At 42.6% G+C, this 20,290-nt stretch overlaps 1 protein-coding gene across 8 annotated transcripts in view; it reads left to right on the forward strand.

Moving 5' to 3' along the window:
* The window catches only part of heatr5b (HEAT repeat containing 5B), a 275,921-nt gene that overhangs the window by 14,681 nt on the left and 240,950 nt on the right, over positions 1-20,290 (forward strand). For 4 of the 8 annotated variants that reach the window (XR_005036414.1, XR_005036413.1, XM_036945947.1 and 1 more), the window contains exons 8-12: positions 897-1,019; positions 2,905-3,079; positions 3,784-3,816; positions 9,387-9,542; positions 10,579-10,829. Coding sequence is in view for 6 of the 8 variants with exons in the window: in XM_036945947.1 (XP_036801842.1) it covers positions 897-1,019; positions 2,905-3,079; positions 3,784-3,816; positions 9,387-9,542; positions 10,579-10,829 (738 nt within the window). In the remaining 2 variants the exon portion in view is untranslated. The remainder of the gene's footprint in view (positions 1-896; positions 1,020-2,904; positions 3,080-3,783; positions 3,817-9,386; positions 9,543-10,578; positions 10,830-20,290) is intronic. The other 4 variants (XM_036945951.1, XM_036945953.1, XM_036945950.1 and 1 more) reach the window with 3 other exon arrangements.

Genomic DNA, 20,290 nt, shown 5'->3' on the forward strand with positions numbered 1-20,290 from the left:
GGTGTGGTACCAGTGATGTTGGGGGGTGTGGTACCAGTGATATTGGGGTGAGTGTGGTACCAGTGATGTTGGGGGGTGTGGTACCAGTGATGTTGGGGGGTGTGGTACCAGTGATGTTGGGGGGGGGTGTGGTACCAGTGATGTTGGGGGGGTGTGGTACCAGTGATGTTGGGGGGGGTGTGGTACCAGTGATGTTGGGGGGGGTGTGGTACCAGTGATGTTGGGGGGGGTGTGGTACCAGTGATGTTGGGGGGGGTGTGGTACCAGTGATGTTGGGGGGGGGTGTGGTACCAGTGATGTTGGGGGGGGGGTGTGGTACCAGTGATGTTGGGGGGGGGGTGTGGTACCAGTGATGTTGGGGGGGGGTGTGGTACCAGTGATGTTGGGGGGGGTGTGGTACCAGTGATGTTGGGGGGGGTGTGGTACCAGTGATGTTGGGGGGGGGGGGGGGTGGTACCAGTGATGTTGGGGGGTGTGGTACCAGTGATATTGGGGTGAGTGTGGTACCAGTGATATTGGTGTTATAACCATTCATAAGGTGGTGGTGTAATAACCATTCATAAGGCGGTGGTGTTATAACCATTTGTAACAAGGTGATGGTGTTATAACCATTCGTAACAAGGTGATGGTGTAATAACCATTCGTAACAAGGTGATGGTGTAATAACCATTCATAAGGTGGTGTTATAACCATTCATAACGTGGTGGTGTTATAACCATTCATAACGTGGTGGTGGTGGTGTTATAACCATTCATAACGTGGTGGTGGTGTTATAACCATTTATAACGAGGTGATGGTGGTGTTATAACCATTCATAACGAGGTGATGGTGGTGTTATAACCATTCATAATAAGGTGATAATGTAATCGTGTAATGTTCCTTCTCTCCTCCAATAGGCATATGTTGTATTCGTGACCACGCTGGGCGGCCAGTGGCTGGAGCGGAACTTTGCCACGTTCCTGTCTCATGTCCTGGACCTGGTCAGCCACCCGCGGGCCACCCAGACACACGTGGAGGCGGTGAGTAGCATTATGCTGTCCATGCTAGGGAAGTTAGCATTGTGTTAGCATAACTATTGCTGTGGGAGTTTTCAATGACAATCACATAGCATTATGCTATCCATGCTAGGGAAGTTAGCATTGTGTTAGCATACATACATACATATATATACACATACATTTTAAAATCTGCATAAAACATTACATTTCCTACTGTAGGTGTGTTTTCATCAAACATACTTTTTGCAGATAAAAGACTGTGTGTGATGACATAGTACACACACAAATTACCGTTAAATTCTCATGTACCGAATGAGAAATACAAGTTGCATGGGTTTCCATGGCATTTTCAACTCAGATACGTAAGGAAGTAAATAACAGCGAATAATTACAGTAACCAGGCTATATACAGTAACCAGGCTATATACAGTAGAGGGGCTATATACAGTAGAGGCTATATACAGTAACCAGGCTATATACAGTAGAGGCTGTATACAGTAACCAGGCTATATACAGTAGAGGCTATATACAGTAGAGAGGCTATATACAGTAACCAGGCTATATACAGTAGAGAGGCTATATACAATAGGGGGGCTATATACAGTAGGGGGGCTATATACAGTAGGGGGGCTATATACAGTAACCAGGCTATATACAGTAGGGGGGCTATATACAGTAGGGGGGCTATATACAGTAGGGGGGCTATATACAGTAGAGGGGCTATATACAGGAGAGGGGCTATATACAGGAGAGGGGCTATATACAGGAGAGGGGCTATATACAGGAGAGGGGCTATATACAGGAGAGGGGCTATATACAGGAGAGGGGCTATATACAGGAGAGGGGCTATATACAGGAGAGGGGCTATATACAGGAGAGGGGCTATATACAGGAGAGGGGCTATATACAGGAGAGGGGCTATATACAGGAGAGGGGCTATATACAGGAGAGGGGCTATATACAGGAGAGGGGCTATATACAGTAGAGGGGCTATATACAGTAGAGGGGCTATATACAGGAGAGGGGCTATATACAGTAACCAGGCTATATACAGCAGAGGGGCTATATACAGCAGAGGGGCTATATACAGCAGAGGGGCTATATACAGCAGAGGGGCTATATACAGCAGAGGGGCTATATACAGCAGAGGGGCTATATACAGTAGAGGGGCTATATACAGTAGAGGGGCTATATACAGTAACCAGGCTCTGTACAGTAGAGGGGCTCTGTACAGTAGAGGGGCTCTGTACAGTAGAGGGGCTCTGTACAGTAGAGGGGCTCTATACAGTAGAGGGGCTCAAGGTGTGTGTGTGTTAACACTAAGGATGTGTGTGTGTGTGTGTGTTAACACTAAGGGGGTGTGTGTGTGTGTTAACACTAAGGGGGTGTGTGTGTGTTAACACTAAGGGGGTGTGTGTGTGTGTGTTAACACTAAGGGTGTGTGTGTGTGTGTGTGTGTGTGTGTTAACACTAAGGGGGTGTGTGTGTGTTAACACTAAGGGGGTGTGTGTGTGTTAACACTAAGGGGGTGTGTGTGTGTTAACACTAAGGGGGTGTGTGTGTGTTAACACTAAGGGTGTGTGTGTGTGTGTTAACACTAAGGGTGTGTGTGTGTGTGTGTGTGTGTGTGTGTGTGTGTGTGTGTGTGTGTGTGTGTGTGTGTGTGTGTGTGTGTTAACACTAAGGGGGTGTGTGTGTGTTAACACTAAGGGGGTGTGTGTGTGTTAACACTAAGGGGGTGTGTGTGTGTGTTAACACTAAGGGGGTGTGTGTGTGTGTTAACACTAAGGGGGTGTGTGTGTGTTAACACTAAGGGGGTGTGTGTGTTAACACTAAGGGTGTGTGTGTGTGTTAACACTAAGGGGGTGTGTGTGTGTTAACACTAAGGGTGTGTGTGTGTTAACAGGTGTACTCCCGTCGCTGTGTGTCGTTCATGCTGCGCTCCACTCTGGGGGGGCTGCTAGGGGAGAAGGCCCAGATCGCTGCGGGGAAAGACATCTGCCAGGCTATCAGTAAACAGATGAGGGCTGTGGGTAAGGAGATAGATGGGGGGGAGATTTCACGGTTCAGAGCTTTACAGAGTAAGTACACATCCACATTATTATTATTATTATTATTTTTGCATTTTAGTTCTCATAATTTAATATATACTTCATTTAATTTGTTTAATTTGATCCTAATTTCTTATGATTTTACTTTGGGGTTTTTCTTTCTTGTTTTCTCACAATTTGTACTTTTGTAAAGGGTCAAATCCCAACTTCAACTTAGGTCCAGTCTCCCACTGACTGGTCCAGTCTCCCACTGACTGGTCCAGTCTCCCACTGACTAAGTGGAAGTTGGGGTTCTCCAACACACAAGCCTTCTTGTTGTTGTTTTTCCATCTCTCATTTTGGAGTGGGTGTGCTTTTGTTGTGTGGGCTTTTCGCTTGCTCTGCTCATCCTCTGACTCTACTGATCTCTCTCTCTCTCTCTCTCTCACCTGTTCTCTCTCTCTCTCTCTCTCTCACCTGTTCTCTCTCTCTCTCTCTCTCTCTCTCTCTCTCTCTCACCTGTTCTCTCTCTCTGTCTGTCTGTCTCTGTCTCTGTCTCTGTCTCTGTCTCTGTCTCTGTCTCTGTCTCTGTCTCTCTCTCTCTCTCTCTCTCTCTCTCTCTCTCTCTCTCTCTCTCTCTCTCTCTCTCTCTCTCTCTCTCTCTCTCTCTCTCTCTCTCTCTCTCTCTCTCTCTCGTTCTCTCTCTCTCTCGTTCTCTCTCGTTCTCTCTCTCTCTCTCTCGTTCTTTTTCTCAGCTCTTACCTCTGCTCGGAGGCACAGTTCTGCTGGTATTGACAGTTTCTTACATCTCCAGCCATTCTCGGGCCTTATGCATCTGAAATGGTCCCTTACTCTCTACGTAGAGCCCTGTGGGTGGTACACTATACTAGGGAATAGGGTGGTACACTATACTAGGGAATAGGGTGGTACACTATACTAGGGAATAGGGTGGTACACTATACTAGGGAATAGGGTGGTACACTATACTAGGGAATAGGGTGGTACACTATACTAGGGAATAGGGTGGTACACTATACTAGGGAATAGGGTGGTACACTATACTAGGGAATAGGGTGGTACACTATACTAGGGAATAGGGTGGTACACTATACTAGGGAATAGGGTGGTACACTATACTAGGGAATAGGGTGGTACACTATACTAGGGAATAGGGTGGCATTTTGGATGAATCGTAGGTTTTTCCAGAATGAGACTAACATTTTACTGCTACTACTATAGAGATTGTAACCCATTAAAGACAGACTCTGTAAGTCTCATGTTATTAAGTGATTATGAAATATCAAACTGTTCGGGGCGACAAAACAAACCCAGGACAGACGTCATGTCAACAACTCCAGTCCTCGGGGGCCTGACGTGACCACCGCCCTCTGTAGCAGTCACATCTGTAGTCATGAAGTGCTTTAAAAGGCTTGTTATGGCATGCATCAACTCCATCATCCCAGACACCGTAGACCAGGGCAACTCCAGTCCTCCGGGGCCTGACATGACTACCACCCTGTAGCACTCACATCCCTAGTCATGTGGGCTGGCAACTCCAGTCCTCGGGGGCCTGATTTGGTGTCACAGTTTTGCCCACCCAGCCCCAGCTAACTCACCTGACTCTAATAATCACCTAAACAGGATCTTCAGTTTGGAATGCAATGTGATTAATCAGCTGTGTTTGATATAGATGGGGAAAAGGTGTTCTACCAATCAGGCCCTCGAGGACTGGCGTTGCCCGTCCCTGATCTATACAGTTCAAGATGTTTTAAACCAGGGGGGCGGGGGGGGGGGGGGACATTTTATTTGGGGCTGAGTCTGGCTTTAAAATATGTACAGTAGATAGGGCAACTTTCCCAGAATTCCCTGTGTTTCCAGAAAATCTTGGTTGGAGGATTCTGTATTTCCTTCTTATCTCCCTGTAATATTCCAACCAGGATTTCTGGAAAACCAGGGATTTTGGCGAAGTTGCTGAAATTGTGCAACTCTCAGTTACCATTGCACACTCCCTATAGTGTATTTAACTATACCCTGCTAACCTGTAAAAACAAATATATCACTTTATCTTGTTATAGAGATGAAAAGCAATTAACCAATTAACTCACACACTCAGCAAAAGCAAGCCTTTTATCCCCCCCTGGGGAGCTTTTATAAAAAACAAAACAGACATGAAGTAATTGGTCTTTTTGTGTGTGACATCATTTGGAATTACTCCATCCTATCATCACAATCACTTTTTTTTTTTTTTTTTACAAAATAACTTCTCCAGATTCTTACTCTGTGATTCCCTCTGAAACCTTCTGTGTCAACTGTCTGTGTCAACTGTCTGTGTCAACTGGCCATCTTTCTACTCCAGTACCTGTCAATAGTTTGGACACACCTACTCATTCCAGGGTTTTTCTTCATTTTTTTTACATTGTAAACTATGAAATAACACATATGGAATCATGTAGTAACCAAAACAAATCAAAATATATTTTATTTTTGAGATTATTCAAAGTAGCCACCCTTTGCCTGTGTTTGAGCCAATCAGTTGTGTTGTAACAAGGTAGGGGTGGTATACAGAAGATAGCCCTATTTGGTAAAAGACCAAGTCCATATTATGGCAAGAACAGCTCAAATAAACAAAGAGAAACGACAGTACATCATTACTTTAAGACATGAAGGTCGGTCAATGTGGAAAATTTGAATAACTCATGAGGACCGCCACAGGAAAGGAGACCCAGAGTTACCTCTGTTGCAGAGGATAGGTTCATTAGAGTTAACTGTCTCTCATGAGGACCGCCACAGGAAAGGAAGACCCAGAGTTACCTCTGCTGCAGAGGATAGGTTCATTAGAGTTAACTGGCTCTCATTAGGACCGCCACAGGAAAGGAAGACCCAGAGTTACCTCTGCTGCAGAGGATAGGTTCATTAGAGTTAACTGTCTCTCATGAGGACCGCCACAGTAAAGGAAGACCCAGAGTTACCTCTGTTGCAGAGGATAGGTTCATTAGAGTTAACTGGCTCTCATTAGGACCGCCACAGGAAAGGAAGACCCAGAGTTACCTCTGTTGCAGAGGATAGGTTCATTAGAGTTAACTGGCTCTCATTAGGACCGCCACAGGAAAGGAAGACCCAGAGTTACCTCTGCTGCAGAGGATAGGTTCATTAGAGTTAACTGGCTCTCATTAGGACCGCCACAGGAAAGGAAGACCCAGAGTTACCTCTGCTGCAGAGGATAGGTTCATTAGAGTTAACTGGCTCTCATGAGGACCGCCACAGTAAAGGAAGACCCAGAGTTACCTCTGCTGCAGAGGATAGGTTCATTAGAGTTAACTGTCTCTCATTAGGACCGCCACAGGAAAGGAAGACCCAGAGTTACCTCTGCTGCAGAGGATACGTGTATTAGAGTTACCAGCCCAAATAAATTAACAGACACATCTCAACATCATCTGTTCAGAGGAGAATCAGGCCTTCATGGTCGAATTGCTGCAAAGAAACCATTACTAAAGGCCACCAATAAGAAGAAGAGACTCGGTTGGGCCAAGAAACACGAGCAATGGACATTAGACTGGTGGAAATTTGTCCTTTGGGTCTGATGAGTCCAAATTTGAGATTTTTGGTTCCAACCGCCGTGTCTTTGTGAGATGCAGAGTAGGTGAACGGGTGATCTCTGCATGTGTGGTTCCCACCGTGAAGCATGGAGGAGGAGGTGTGATGGTGTGGGGGTGCTTTGCTGGTGACACTGTGGGATTTATTTAGAATTCAAGGCACACTTAACCAGCATGGCTACCACAGCATTCTGCAGTGATACGCCATCCCATCTGGTTTGGGTTTAGTGGGACTATCATTTGTTTTTCAACAGGACAATGACCCAACACACCTCCAGGCTGTGTAAGGGCTGTTTGACTAAGAAGGAGAGTGATGGAGTGCTGCATCAGATGACCTGGCCTCCACAATCACCTGACCTCAACCCAATTGAGATGGTTTGGGAGGAGTTGGCTCGCAGAGTGAAGGAAAAGCAGCCAACAAGTGCTCAGCATGTGTGGGAACTCCTTCAAGGCTGTTGGAAAAGCATTCCAGGTGCAGCTGGTTGAGAGAATGCCAAGAGAACAAAGCTGTCATCAAGGCAAAGGGTTGCTACTAAAATATTAAAAATATGTTGATTTGACTAACACTTGTTTTGGTTACTACATGATTCCATATGTGTTATTTCTTCATAGTTGTGATGTCTTCACTGTTATTCTACAATGTAGAACATAGTAAAAATAAAGAACCCTTGAATGAGTAGGTGTGTCCAAACTTTGGACTAGTACTGTATATCATAGAAAACATAATTTCTTCCTACTGAGCTCTGAGGGTTTTAATTCATCATAGGAACCATCTTGAATGAGACTAAAGTAAGAGGGGGAAAACATATCTATTAAAGCCAATACATTTCATAAATCCAGATGTCTTGCCGATCTTTCGCCAGCAGAGAAACCATGGCAGATGTCCTATTTGATGCAAACTCCCAGCTATATTATATGTGGGTTCATTAAATGTCCTGGTGATGATGAATCCTCAGTCCTTTGTGCTGTCTGTCTTAATGCTGATATTTAGTACTGTTAATGCATGATAATAATATAGATATATTACAATGTCCCTGTTACCTGTTAGCTAGAGGTTGCCTGTTAGCTAGAGGTTGCCTGTTAGCTAGAGGTTGCCTGTTAGCTAGAGGTTGCCTGTTAGCTAGAGGTTGCCTGTTAGCTAGAGGTTGCCTGTTAGCTAGAGGTTGCCTGTTAGCTAGAGGTTGCCTGTTAGCTAGAGGTTGCCTGTTAGCTAGAGGTTGCCTGTTAGCTAGAGGTTGCCTGTTAGCTAGAGGTTGCCTGTTAGCTAGAGGTTGCCTGTTAGAGGTTGCCTGTTAGAGGTTGCCTGTTAGAGGTTGCCTGTTAGAGGTTGCCTGTTAGAGGTTGCCTGTTAGAGGTTGCCTGTTAGAGGTTGCCTGTTAGAGGTTGCCTGTTAGAGGTTGCCTGTTAGAGGTTGCCTGTTAGAGGTTGCCTGTTAGAGGTTGCCTGTTAGAGGTTGCCTGTTAGAGGTTGCCTGTTAGCTAGAGGCTGCCGGTTTAGCTAGAGAATACCTGTTTAGCTAGAGGTTACCGGTTTCCTGTTAGCTAGATGTTAACGGTTTCCTGTTAGCTAGATGTTAACGGTTTCCTGTTAGCTAGATGTTACCGGTTGCCTGTTAGCCCGAGGTTGCCTGTTAGCCCGAGGTTGCCTGTTAGCCAGAGGTTGCCTGTTACCTGTTAGCCAGAGGTTGCCTGTTACCTGTTAGCCAGAGGTTGCCTGTTACCTGTTAGCCAGAGGTTACCTGTTACCTGTTAGCCAGAGGTTACCTGTTACCTGTTAGCCAGAGGTTACCTGTTACCTGTTAGCCAGAGGTTGCCTGTTACCTGTTAGCCAGAGGTTGCCTGTTACCTGTTAGCCAGAGGTTGCCTGTTACCTGTTAGCTAGAGCTTGCCTGTTACCTGTTAGCTAGAGGTTGCCTGTTACCTGTTAGCTAGAGGTTGCCTGTTACCTGTTAGCTAGAGGTTGCCTGTTACCTGTTAGCTAGAGGTTGCCTGTTACCTGTTAGCTAGAGGTTGCCTGTTACCTGTTAGCTAGAGGTTGCCTGTTACCTGTTAGCTAGAGGTTGCCTGTTACCTGTTAGCTAGAGCTTGCCTGTTACCTGTTAGCTAGAGCTTGCCTGTTAGCTAGAGGTTACCTGTTAACGATAATACAATGAGTCATCTTGACAATGTACTCAAAACTACTTTGGCCCCTCTTCCTCCTTCCCTCTCCTGTCTCCCTCTCTTCTTCTCTCCTCCTTCCTCCTTCCCTCTCCTCTCCTCCCTCCTCCTTCCCTCTCCTCTCCTCCCTCCTCCTTCACTCTTCTCTCCTCCCTCCTCTTTCCCTCTCTCCCTCTCCTCCCTCCTTTTTCCCTTTCCCTCTCACCCCTCTTCTTCCCTCTCCCTCTCATCCCTCCTTCTTCCCTCATCCCTCCTTCTTCCCTCTCCCTCTCCTCCCTCCTCCTCCCCTCTCCCTCTCCTCCTTCCCTCTCCTCCTCCCCTCTCCCTCTCCTCCTCCCCTCTCCCTCTCCTCCTCCCCTCTCCCTCTCCTCCTTCCCTCTCCCTCTCCTCCCTCTTCCTTCCCTCTCCCTCTCCTCCCTCCTCCTTCCCTCTCCTCCCTCCTCCTTCCCTCCTACTTCCCTCTCCTCCTTCCCTCTCCCCCCTCCTCCTTCCCTCTCCCTCCTCCTTCCCTCTCCTCCCTCCTCCTCTCTCCCCCTCCTCCCTCCTCCTTCCCTCCTCTCCTCCCTCCTCCTTCCCTCTCCCTCCTCCCTCTCTCCTCTCCCGCTCCAGAAGCAGTAGTGAATGACACCAGTGGAGAGAACAAGGCAGGAGCAGCTGATGTTTCTGCCAGTCAACACGTGATGGTCTGTGCCCTCAAAGAGCTGGGCAGCCTGGTGCAGAGTCTTAGTGCCACATCCTCACCGCTCATACAGGAACCCTCCATTGGTAGGACATTACACAGAACACACGCCATGCAGGAATGCAGCACACACACACCCACACACACTGGATATACTATTCACACACACACACACACACTGGATATACTATTCACACACACACACACACACTGGATATACTATTCACACACACACACACACACTGGATATACTATTCACACACACACACACACACTGGATATACTATTCACACACACACACACACACTGGATATACTATTCACACACACACACACACACTGGATATACTATTCACACACACACACACACTGGATATACTATTCACACACACACACACACTGGATATACTATTCACACACACACACACACACACTGGATATACTATTCACACACACACACACACACACACACACACACACTGGATATACTATTCACACACACACACACACACACACACACACACACACTGGATATACTATTCACACACACACACACACACACACACACACACACACTGGATATACTATTCACACACACACACACACACACACACACACTGGATATACTATTCACACACACACACACACACACACACACACACACACACACCGGATATACTGTTCAAACACACACACACACACACACACACACACAGTCAATCAATCACACACCATGCATGAATGCAGGCACACACACAGGACCAACTGAAAAAGTCCTCATACACTTGATAATGTAATGTGAGGTCCTCACAAGTATACAATTATAGGGCACCTAACAAGTATACAATTATAGGACTTCTAGCAAGTATACCATTATAGGGCTCCTAACAAGTACACAATTATAGGGCTCCTAACAAGTACACAATTATAGGGCTCCTAACAAGTACACAATTATAGGGCTCCTAACAAGTATACAATTATAGCGCTCCTAACAAGTACACAATTATAGGGCTCCTAACAAGTATACAATTATCGGGCACCTAACAAGTATACAATTATAGGGCTCCTAACAAGTATACAATTATAGGGTAGTCATAAGTAACCCTGGCCCCTGACCCCTCAGGTCTCCTGGAGACGGTCTCCTCTGTGCTGCTCCACCCCAGCATGGCGGCCCGTTTGGCGGCGGCCTGGTGTTTACGCTGCGTTGCCGTGGCGCTGCCCTATCAGCTGACTCCGCTGTTGGAGCGCTGTGCGGAGCGCATCAACAACCTGAAGAGCTCTCCAGAGGCCGTCAGCGGCTACAGCTTCGCCGTGGCTGCTCTGCTGGGCGGCGTGCACCAGTGTCCTCTGGGAGTACCACATTCCAAGGGAAAGGTATGTACCCGTTTTGTCTGGCCCATTTCCCTCGGTCCAAACCTAAGGGCCCGATCCAATCTGTGATGCCGAGAACGCTGACAGAATCCAGACATTAAAACTCAATTCAACAATATAATACAATGTATTGACCCTAGTAGGGACTCAACTAGACGTATTGACCCTAGTAGGGACTCAACTAGATGTATTGACCCTAGTAGGGACTCAACTAAATGTATTGACCCTAGTAGGGAATCAACTAGATGTATTGACCCTAGTAGGGACTCAACTAGATGTATTGACCCTAGTAGGGACTCAACTAGATGTATTGACCCTAGTAGGGACTCAACTAGATGTATTGACCCTAGTAGGGACTCAACTAAATGTATTGACCCTAGTTGGGACTCAACTAAATATATTGACCCTAGTAGGGACTCAACTAAATGTATTGACCCTAGTAGGGAATCAACTAGATGTATTGACCCTAGTAGGGACTCAACTAAATGTTTTGACCCTAGTAGGGACTCAACTAAATGTTTTGACCCTAGTAGGGACTCAACTAGATATATTGACCCTAGTAGGGACTCAACTAAATGTATTGACCCTAGTAGGGAATCAACTAGATGTATTGACCCTAGTGGGGAATCAACTAGACGTATTGACCCTAGTGGGGAATCAACTAGACGTATTGACCCTAGTGGGGAATCAACTAGATGTATTGACCCTAGTGGGGAATCAACTAGACGTATTGACCCTAGTGGGGAATCAACTAGATGTATTGACCCTAGTGGGGAATCAACTAGATGTATTGACCCTAGTAGGGAATCAACTAAATGTATTGACCCTAGTAGGGAATCAACTAGACGTATTGACCCTAGTAGGGAATCAACTAGATGTATTGACCCTAGTGGGGAATCAACTAGATATAGGGTCTAATCTCTCTCTGTTCTAGCTGGTGTTATATACTCTAATCTCTCTCTGTTCTAGCTGGTGTTATATACTAATATCTCTCTCTGTTCTAGCTGGTGTTATATACTCTGTCATCTCTCTCTGTTCTAGCTGGTGTTATATACTAATATCTCTCTCTGTTCTAGCTGGTGTTATATACTCTCATCTCTCTCTGTTCTAGCTGGTGTTATATACTAATATCTCTCTCTGTTCTAGCTGGTGTTATATACTCTAATCTCTCTCTGTTCTAGCTGGTGTTATATACTAATATCTCTCTCTGTTCTAGCTGGTGTTATATACTAATATCTCTCTCTGTTCTAGCTGGTGTTATATACTAATATCTCTCTCTGTTCTAGCTGGTGTTATATACTAATATCTCTCTCTGTTCTAGCTGGTGTTATATACTCTAATCTCTCTCTGTTCTAGCTGGTGTTATATACTAATATCTCTCTCTGTTCTAGCTGGTGTTATATACTAATATCTCTCTCTGTTCTAGCTGGTGTTATATACTAATATCTCTCTCTGTTCTAGCTGGTGTTATATACTCTAATCTCTCTCTGTTCTAGCTGGTGTTATATACTAATATCTCTCTCTGTTCTAGCTGGTGTTATATACTCTAATCTCTCTCTGTTCTAGCTGGTGTTATATACTAATCTCTCTCTGTTCTAGCTGGTGTTATATACTAATCTCTCTCTGTTCTAGCTGGTGTTATATACTCTAATCTCTCTCTGTTCTAGCTGGTGTTATATACTAATATCTCTCTCTGTTCTAGCTGGTGTTATATACTAATCTCTCTCTGTTCTAGCTGGTGTTATATACTAATATCTCTCTCTGTTCTAGCTGGTGTTATATACTAATCTCTCTCTGTTCTAGCTGGTGTTATATACTAATATCTCTCTCTGTTCTAGCTGGTGTTATATACTCTAATCTCTCTCTGTTCTAGCTGGTGTTATATACTCTGTCATCTCTCTCTGTTCTAGCTGGTGTTATATACTAATATCTCTCTCTGTTCTAGCTGGTGTTATATACTAATATCTCTCTCTGTTCTAGCTGGTGTTATATACTCTGTCATCTCTCTCTGTTCTAGCTGGTGTTATATACTCTGTCATCTCTCTCTGTTCTAGCTGGTGTTATATACTCTGTCATCTCTCTCTGTTCTAGCTGGTGTTATATACTAATATCTCTCTGTTCTAGCTGGTGTTATATACTAATCTCTCTCTGTTCTAGCTGGTGTTATATACTAATATCTCTCTCTGTTCTAGCTGGTGTTATATACTAATCTCTCTCTGTTCTAGCTGGTGTTATATACTCTAATCTCTCTCTGTTCTAGCTGGTGTTATATACTAATCTCTCTCTGTTCTAGCTGGTGTTATATACTAATATCTCTCTCTGTTCTAGCTGGTGTTATATACTAATCTCTCTCTGTTCTAGCTGGTGTTATATACTCTGTCATCTCTCTCTGTTCTAGCTGGTGTTATATACTCTAATCTCTCTCTGTTCTAGCTGGTGTTATATACTAATCTCTCTCTGTTCTAGCTGGTGTTATATACTAATATCTCTCTGTTCTAGCTGGTGTTATATACTCTGTCATCTCTCTCTGTTCTAGCTGGTGTTATATACTCTAATCTCTCTCTGTTCTAGCTGGTGTTATATACTAATCTCTCTCTGTTCTAGCTGGTGTTATATACTCTAATCTCTCTCTGTTCTAGCTGGTGTTATATACTAATCTCTCTCTCTGTTCTAGCTGGTGTTATATACTCTGTCATCTCTCTCTGTTCTAGCTGGTGTTATATACTCTGTCATCTCTCTCTGTTCTAGCTGGTGTTATATACTCTGTCATCTCTCTCTGTTCTAGCTGGTGTTATATACTCTGTCATCTCTCTCTGTTCTAGCTGGTGTTATATACTCTGTCATCTCTCTCTGTTCTAGCTGGTGTTATATACTAATCTCTCTCTGTTCTAGCTGGTGTTATATACTCTAATCTCTCTCTGTTCTAGCTGGTGTTATATACTAATCTCTCTCTCTGTTCTAGCTGGTGTTATATACTCTGTCATCTCTCTCTGTTCTAGCTGGTGTTATATACTAATCTCTCTCTCTGTTCTAGCTGGTGTTATATACTCTGTCATCTCTCTCTGTTCTAGCTGGTGTTATATACTCTGTCATCTCTCTCTGTTCTAGCTGGTGTTATATACTGTAATCTCTCTCTGTTCTAGCTGGTGTTATATACTCTAATCTCTCTCTGTTCTAGCTGGTGTTATATACTCTAATCTCTCTCTGTTCTAGCTGGTGTTATATACTCTGTCATCTCTCTCTGTTCTAGCTGGTGTTATATACTCTAATCTCTCTCTGTTCTAGCTGGTGTTATATACTAATCTCTCTCTGTTCTAGCTGGTGTTATATACTCTAATCTCTCTCTGTTCTAGCTGGTGTTATATACTAATATCTCTCTCTGTTCTAGCTGGTGTTATATACTAATATCTCTCTCTGTTCTAGCTGGTGTTATATACTAATATCTCTCTCTGTTCTAGCTGGTGTTATATACTCTGTCATCTCTCTCTGTTCTAGCTGGTGTTATATACTAATATCTCTCTCTGTTCTAGCTGGTGTTATATACTCTAATCTCTCTCTGTTCTAGCTGGTGTTATATACTAATATCTCTCTCTGTTCTAGCTGGTGTTATATACTCTCTCATCTCTCTCTGTTCTAGCTGGTGTTATATACTCTAATCTCTCTCTGTTCTAGCTGGTGTTATATACTAATATCTCTCTCTGTTCTAGCTGGTGTTATATACTCTGTCATCTCTCTCTGTTCTAGCTGGTGTTATATACTCTAATCTCTCTCTGTTCTAGCTGGTGTTATATACTCTCATCTCTCTCTGTTCTAGCTGGTGTTATATACTAATATCTCTCTCTGTTCTAGCTGGTGTTATATACTAATCTCTCTCTGTTCTAGCTGGTGTTATATACTCTCATCTCTCTCTGTTCTAGCTGGTGTTATATACTAATATCTCTCTCTGTTCTAGCTGGTGTTATATACTAATCTCTCTCTGTTCTAGCTGGTGTTATATACTCTGTCATCTCTCTCTGTTCTAGCTGGTGTTATATACTCTAATCTCTCTCTGTTCTAGCTGGTGTTATATACTCTCATCTCTCTCTGTTCTAGCTGGTGTTATATACTAATATCTCTCTCTGTTCTAGCTGGTGTTATATACTAATCTCTCTCTGTTCTAGCTGGTGTTATATACTCTGTCATCTCTCTCTGTTCTAGCTGGTGTTATATACTCTGTCATCTCTCTCTGTTCTAGCTGGTGTTATATACTCTGTCATCTCTCTCTGTTCTAGCTGGTGTTATATACTCTGTCATCTCTCTCTGTTCTAGCTGGTGTTATATACTCTGTCATCTCTCTCTGTTCTAGCTGGTGTTATATACTCTGTCATCTCTCTCTGTTCTAGCTGGTGTTATATACTCTGTCATCTCTCTCTGTTCTAGCTGGTGTTATATACTCTGTCATCTCTCTCTGTTCTAGCTGGTGTTATATACTAATCTCTCTCTGTTCTAGCTGGTGTTATATACTCTAATCTCTCTCTGTTCTAGCTGGTGTTATATACTAATCTCTCTCTCTGTTCTAGCTGGTGTTATATACTCTGTCATCTCTCTCTGTTCTAGCTGGTGTTATATACTAATCTCTCTCTCTGTTCTAGCTGGTGTTATATACTCTGTCATCTCTCTCTGTTCTAGCTGGTGTTATATACTCTGTCATCTCTCTCTGTTCTAGCTGGTGTTATATACTGTAATCTCTCTCTGTTCTAGCTGGTGTTATATACTCTAATCTCTCTCTGTTCTAGCTGGTGTTATATACTCTGTCATCTCTCTCTGTTCTAGCTGGTGTTATATACTCTAATCTCTCTCTGTTCTAGCTGGTGTTATATACTAATCTCTCTCTGTTCTAGCTGGTGTTATATACTCTAATCTCTCTCTGTTCTAGCTGGTGTTATATACTAATATCTCTCTCTGTTCTAGCTGGTGTTATATACTAATATCTCTCTCTGTTCTAGCTGGTGTTATATACTAATATCTCTCTCTGTTCTAGCTGGTGTTATATACTCTGTCATCTCTCTCTGTTCTAGCTGGTGTTATATACTAATATCTCTCTCTGTTCTAGCTGGTGTTATATACTCTAATCTCTCTCTGTTCTAGCTGGTGTTATATACTAATATCTCTCTCTGTTCTAGCTGGTGTTATATACTCTCTCATCTCTCTCTGTTCTAGCTGGTGTTATATACTCTAATCTCTCTCTGTTCTAGCTGGTGTTATATACTAATATCTCTCTCTGTTCTAGCTGGTGTTATATACTCTGTCATCTCTCTCTGTTCTAGCTGGTGTTATATACTCTAATCTCTCTCTGTTCTAGCTGGTGTTATATACTCTCATCTCTCTCTGTTCTAGCTGGTGTTATATACTAATATCTCTCTCTGTTCTAGCTGGTGTTATATACTAATCTCTCTCTGTTCTAGCTGGTGTTATATACTCTCATCTCTCTCTGTTCTAGCTGGTGTTATATACTAATATCTCTCTCTGTTCTAGCTGGTGTTATATACTAATCTCTCTCTGTTCTAGCTGGTGTTATATACTCTGTCATCTCTCTCTGTTCTAGCTGGTGTTATATACTCTAATCTCTCTCTGTTCTAGCTGGTGTTATATACTCTCATCTCTCTCTGTTCTAGCTGGTGTTATATACTAATATCTCTCTCTGTTCTAGCTGGTGTTATATACTAATCTCTCTCTGTTCTAGCTGGTGTTATATACTCTGTCATCTCTCTCTGTTCTAGCTGGTGTTATATACTCTAATCTCTCTCTGTTCTAGCTGGTGTTATATACTAATCTCTCTCTGTTCTAGCTGGTGTTATATACTCTCTCATCTCTCTCTGTTCTAGCTGGTGTTATATACTCTGTCATCTCTCTCTGTTCTAGCTGGTGTTATATACTAATCTCTCTCTGTTCTAGCTGGTGTTATATACTAATCTCTCTCTGTTCTAGCTGGTGTTATATACTAATCTCTCTCTGTTCTAGCTGGTGTTATATACTCTAATCTCTCTCTGTTCTAGCTGGTGTTATATACTCTAATCTCTCTCTGTTCTAGCTGGTGTTATATACTCTAATCTCTCTCTGTTCTAGCTGGTGTTATATACTCTGTCATCTCTCTCTGTTCTAGCTGGTGTTATATACTAATATCTCTCTCTGTTCTAGCTGGTGTTATATACTAATATCTCTCTCTGTTCTAGCTGGTGTTATATACTAATATCTCTCTCTGTTCTAGCTGGTGTTATATACTCTGTCATCTCTCTCTGTTCTAGCTGGTGTTATATACTCTGTCATCTCTCTCTGTTCTAGCTGGTGTTATATACTCTGTCATCTCTCTCTGTTCTAGCTGGTGTTATATACTCTGTCATCTCTCTCTGTTCTAGCTGGTGTTATATACTCTAATCTCTCTCTGTTCTAGCTGGTGTTATATACTAATCTCTCTCTCTGTTCTAGCTGGTGTTATATACTCTGTCATCTCTCTCTGTTCTAGCTGGTGTTATATACTCTAATCTCTCTCTGTTCTAGCTGGTGTTATATACTAATCTCTCTCTGTTCTAGCTGGTGTTATATACTCTAATCTCTCTCTGTTCTAGCTGGTGTTATATACTAATATCTCTCTCTGTTCTAGCTGGTGTTATATACTAATATCTCTCTCTGTTCTAGCTGGTGTTATATACTAATATCTCTCTCTGTTCTAGCTGGTGTTATATACTCTGTCATCTCTCTCTGTTCTAGCTGGTGTTATATACTAATATCTCTCTCTGTTCTAGCTGGTGTTATATACTCTAATCTCTCTCTGTTCTAGCTGGTGTTATATACTAATATCTCTCTCTGTTCTAGCTGGTGTTATATACTCTCTCATCTCTCTCTGTTCTAGCTGGTGTTATATACTCTAATCTCTCTCTGTTCTAGCTGGTGTTATATACTAATATCTCTCTCTGTTCTAGCTGGTGTTATATACTCTGTCATCTCTCTCTGTTCTAGCTGGTGTTATATACTCTAATCTCTCTCTGTTCTAGCTGGTGTTATATACTCTCATCTCTCTCTGTTCTAGCTGGTGTTATATACTAATATCTCTCTCTGTTCTAGCTGGTGTTATATACTAATCTCTCTCTGTTCTAGCTGGTGTTATATACTCTGTCATCTCTCTCTGTTCTAGCTGGTGTTATATACTCTAATCTCTCTCTGTTCTAGCTGGTGTTATATACTCTCATCTCTCTCTGTTCTAGCTGGTGTTATATACTAATATCTCTCTCTGTTCTAGCTGGTGTTATATACTAATCTCTCTCTGTTCTAGCTGGTGTTATATACTCTGTCATCTCTCTCTGTTCTAGCTGGTGTTATATACTCTAATCTCTCTCTGTTCTAGCTGGTGTTATATACTAATCTCTCTCTGTTCTAGCTGGTGTTATATACTCTCATCTCTCTCTGTTCTAGCTGGTGTTATATACTCTGTCATCTCTCTCTGTTCTAGCTGGTGTTATATACTAATCTCTCTCTGTTCTAGCTGGTGTTATATACTAATCTCTCTCTGTTCTAGCTGGTGTTATATACTAATCTCTCTCTGTTCTAGCTGGTGTTATATACTCTCTCATCTCTCTCTGTTCTAGCTGGTGTTATATACTAATCTCTCTCTGTTCTAGCTGGTGTTATATACTCTCTCATCTCTCTCTGTTCTAGCTGGTGTTATATACTCTGTCATCTCTCTCTGTTCTAGCTGGTGTTATATACTAATCTCTCTCTGTTCTAGCTGGTGTTATATACTAATCTCTCTCTGTTCTAGCTGGTGTTATATACTCTAATCTCTCTCTGTTCTAGCTGGTGTTATATACTCTAATCTCTCTCTGTTCTAGCTGGTGTTATATACTCTGTCATCTCTCTCTGTTCTAGCTGGTGTTATATACTAATCTCTCTCTGTTCTAGCTGGTGTTATATACTCTAATATCTCTCTCTGTTCTAGCTGGTGTTATATACTAATCTCTCTCTGTTCTAGCTGGTGTTATATACTGTAATCTCTCTCTGTTCTAGCTGGTGTTATATACTCTGTCATCTCTCTCTGTTCTAGCTGGTGTTATATACTCTAATCTCTCTCTGTTCTAGCTGGTGTTATATACTCTGTCATCTCTCTCTGTTCTAGCTGGTGTTATATACTCTAATCTCTCTCTGTTCTAGCTGGTGTTATATACTAATATCTCTCTCTGTTCTAGCTGGTGTTATATACTAATATCTCTCTCTGTTCTAGCTGGTGTTATATACTCTAATCTCTCTCTGTTCTAGCTGGTGTTATATACTCTGTCATCTCTCTCTGTTCTAGCTGGTGTTATATACTAATCTCTCTCTGTTCTAGCTGGTGTTATATACTAATCTCTCTCTGTTCTAGCTGGTGTCATATACTCTAATCTCTCTCTGTTCTAGCTGGTGTTATATACTCTGTCATCTCTCTCTGTTCTAGCTGGTGTTATATACTAATCTCTCTCTGTTCTAGCTGGTGTTATATACTCTAATCTCTCTCTGTTCTAGCTGGTGTTATATACTCTAATCTCTCTCTGTTCTAGCTGGTGTTATATACTAATCTCTCTCTGTTCTAGCTGGTGTTATATACTAATCTCTCTCTGTTCTAGCTGGTGTTATATACTCTGTCATCTCTCTCTGTTCTAGCTGGTGTTATATACTCTAATCTCTCTCTGTTCTAGCTGGTGTTATATACTAATATCTCTCTCTGTTCTAGCTGGTGTTATATACTAATCTCTCTCTGTTCTAGCTGGTGTTATATACTAATATCTCTCTCTGTTCTAGCTGGTGTTATATACTCTAATCTCTCTCTGTTCTAGCTGGTGTTATATACTCTAATCTCTCTCTGTTCTAGCTGGTGTTATATACTCTAATCTCTCTCTGTTCTAGCTGGTGTTATATACTCTAATCTCTCTCTGTTCTAGCTGGTGTTATATACTCTAATCTCTCTCTGTTCTAGCTGGTGTTATATACTCTGTCATCTCTCTCTGTTCTAGCTGGTGTTATATACTAATCTCTCTCTGTTCTAGCTGGTGTTATATACTAATCTCTCTCTGTTCTAGCTGGTGTCATATACTCTAATCTCTCTCTGTTCTAGCTGGTGTTATATACTCTAATCTCTCTCTGTTCTAGCTGGTGTTATATACTCTAATCTCTCTCTGTTCTAGCTGGTGTTATATACTCTAATCTCTCTCTGTTCTAGCTGGTGTTATATACTAATATCTCTCTCTGTTCTAGCTGGTGTTATATACTAATATCTCTCTCTGTTCTAGCTGGTGTTATATACTAATCTCTCTCTGTTCTAGCTGTTGTTATATACTGTAATCTCTCTCTGTTCTAGCTGGTGTTATATACTCTGTCATCTCTCTCTGTTCTAGCTGGTGTTATATACTCTAATCTCTCTCTGTTCTAGCTGGTGTTATATACTAATATCTCTCTCT

The sequence above is a fragment of the Oncorhynchus mykiss genome, chromosome 16 (assembly GCF_013265735.2).
Source record: "Oncorhynchus mykiss isolate Arlee chromosome 16, USDA_OmykA_1.1, whole genome shotgun sequence".
Lineage (NCBI taxonomy): Eukaryota > Metazoa > Chordata > Actinopteri > Salmoniformes > Salmonidae > Oncorhynchus > Oncorhynchus mykiss.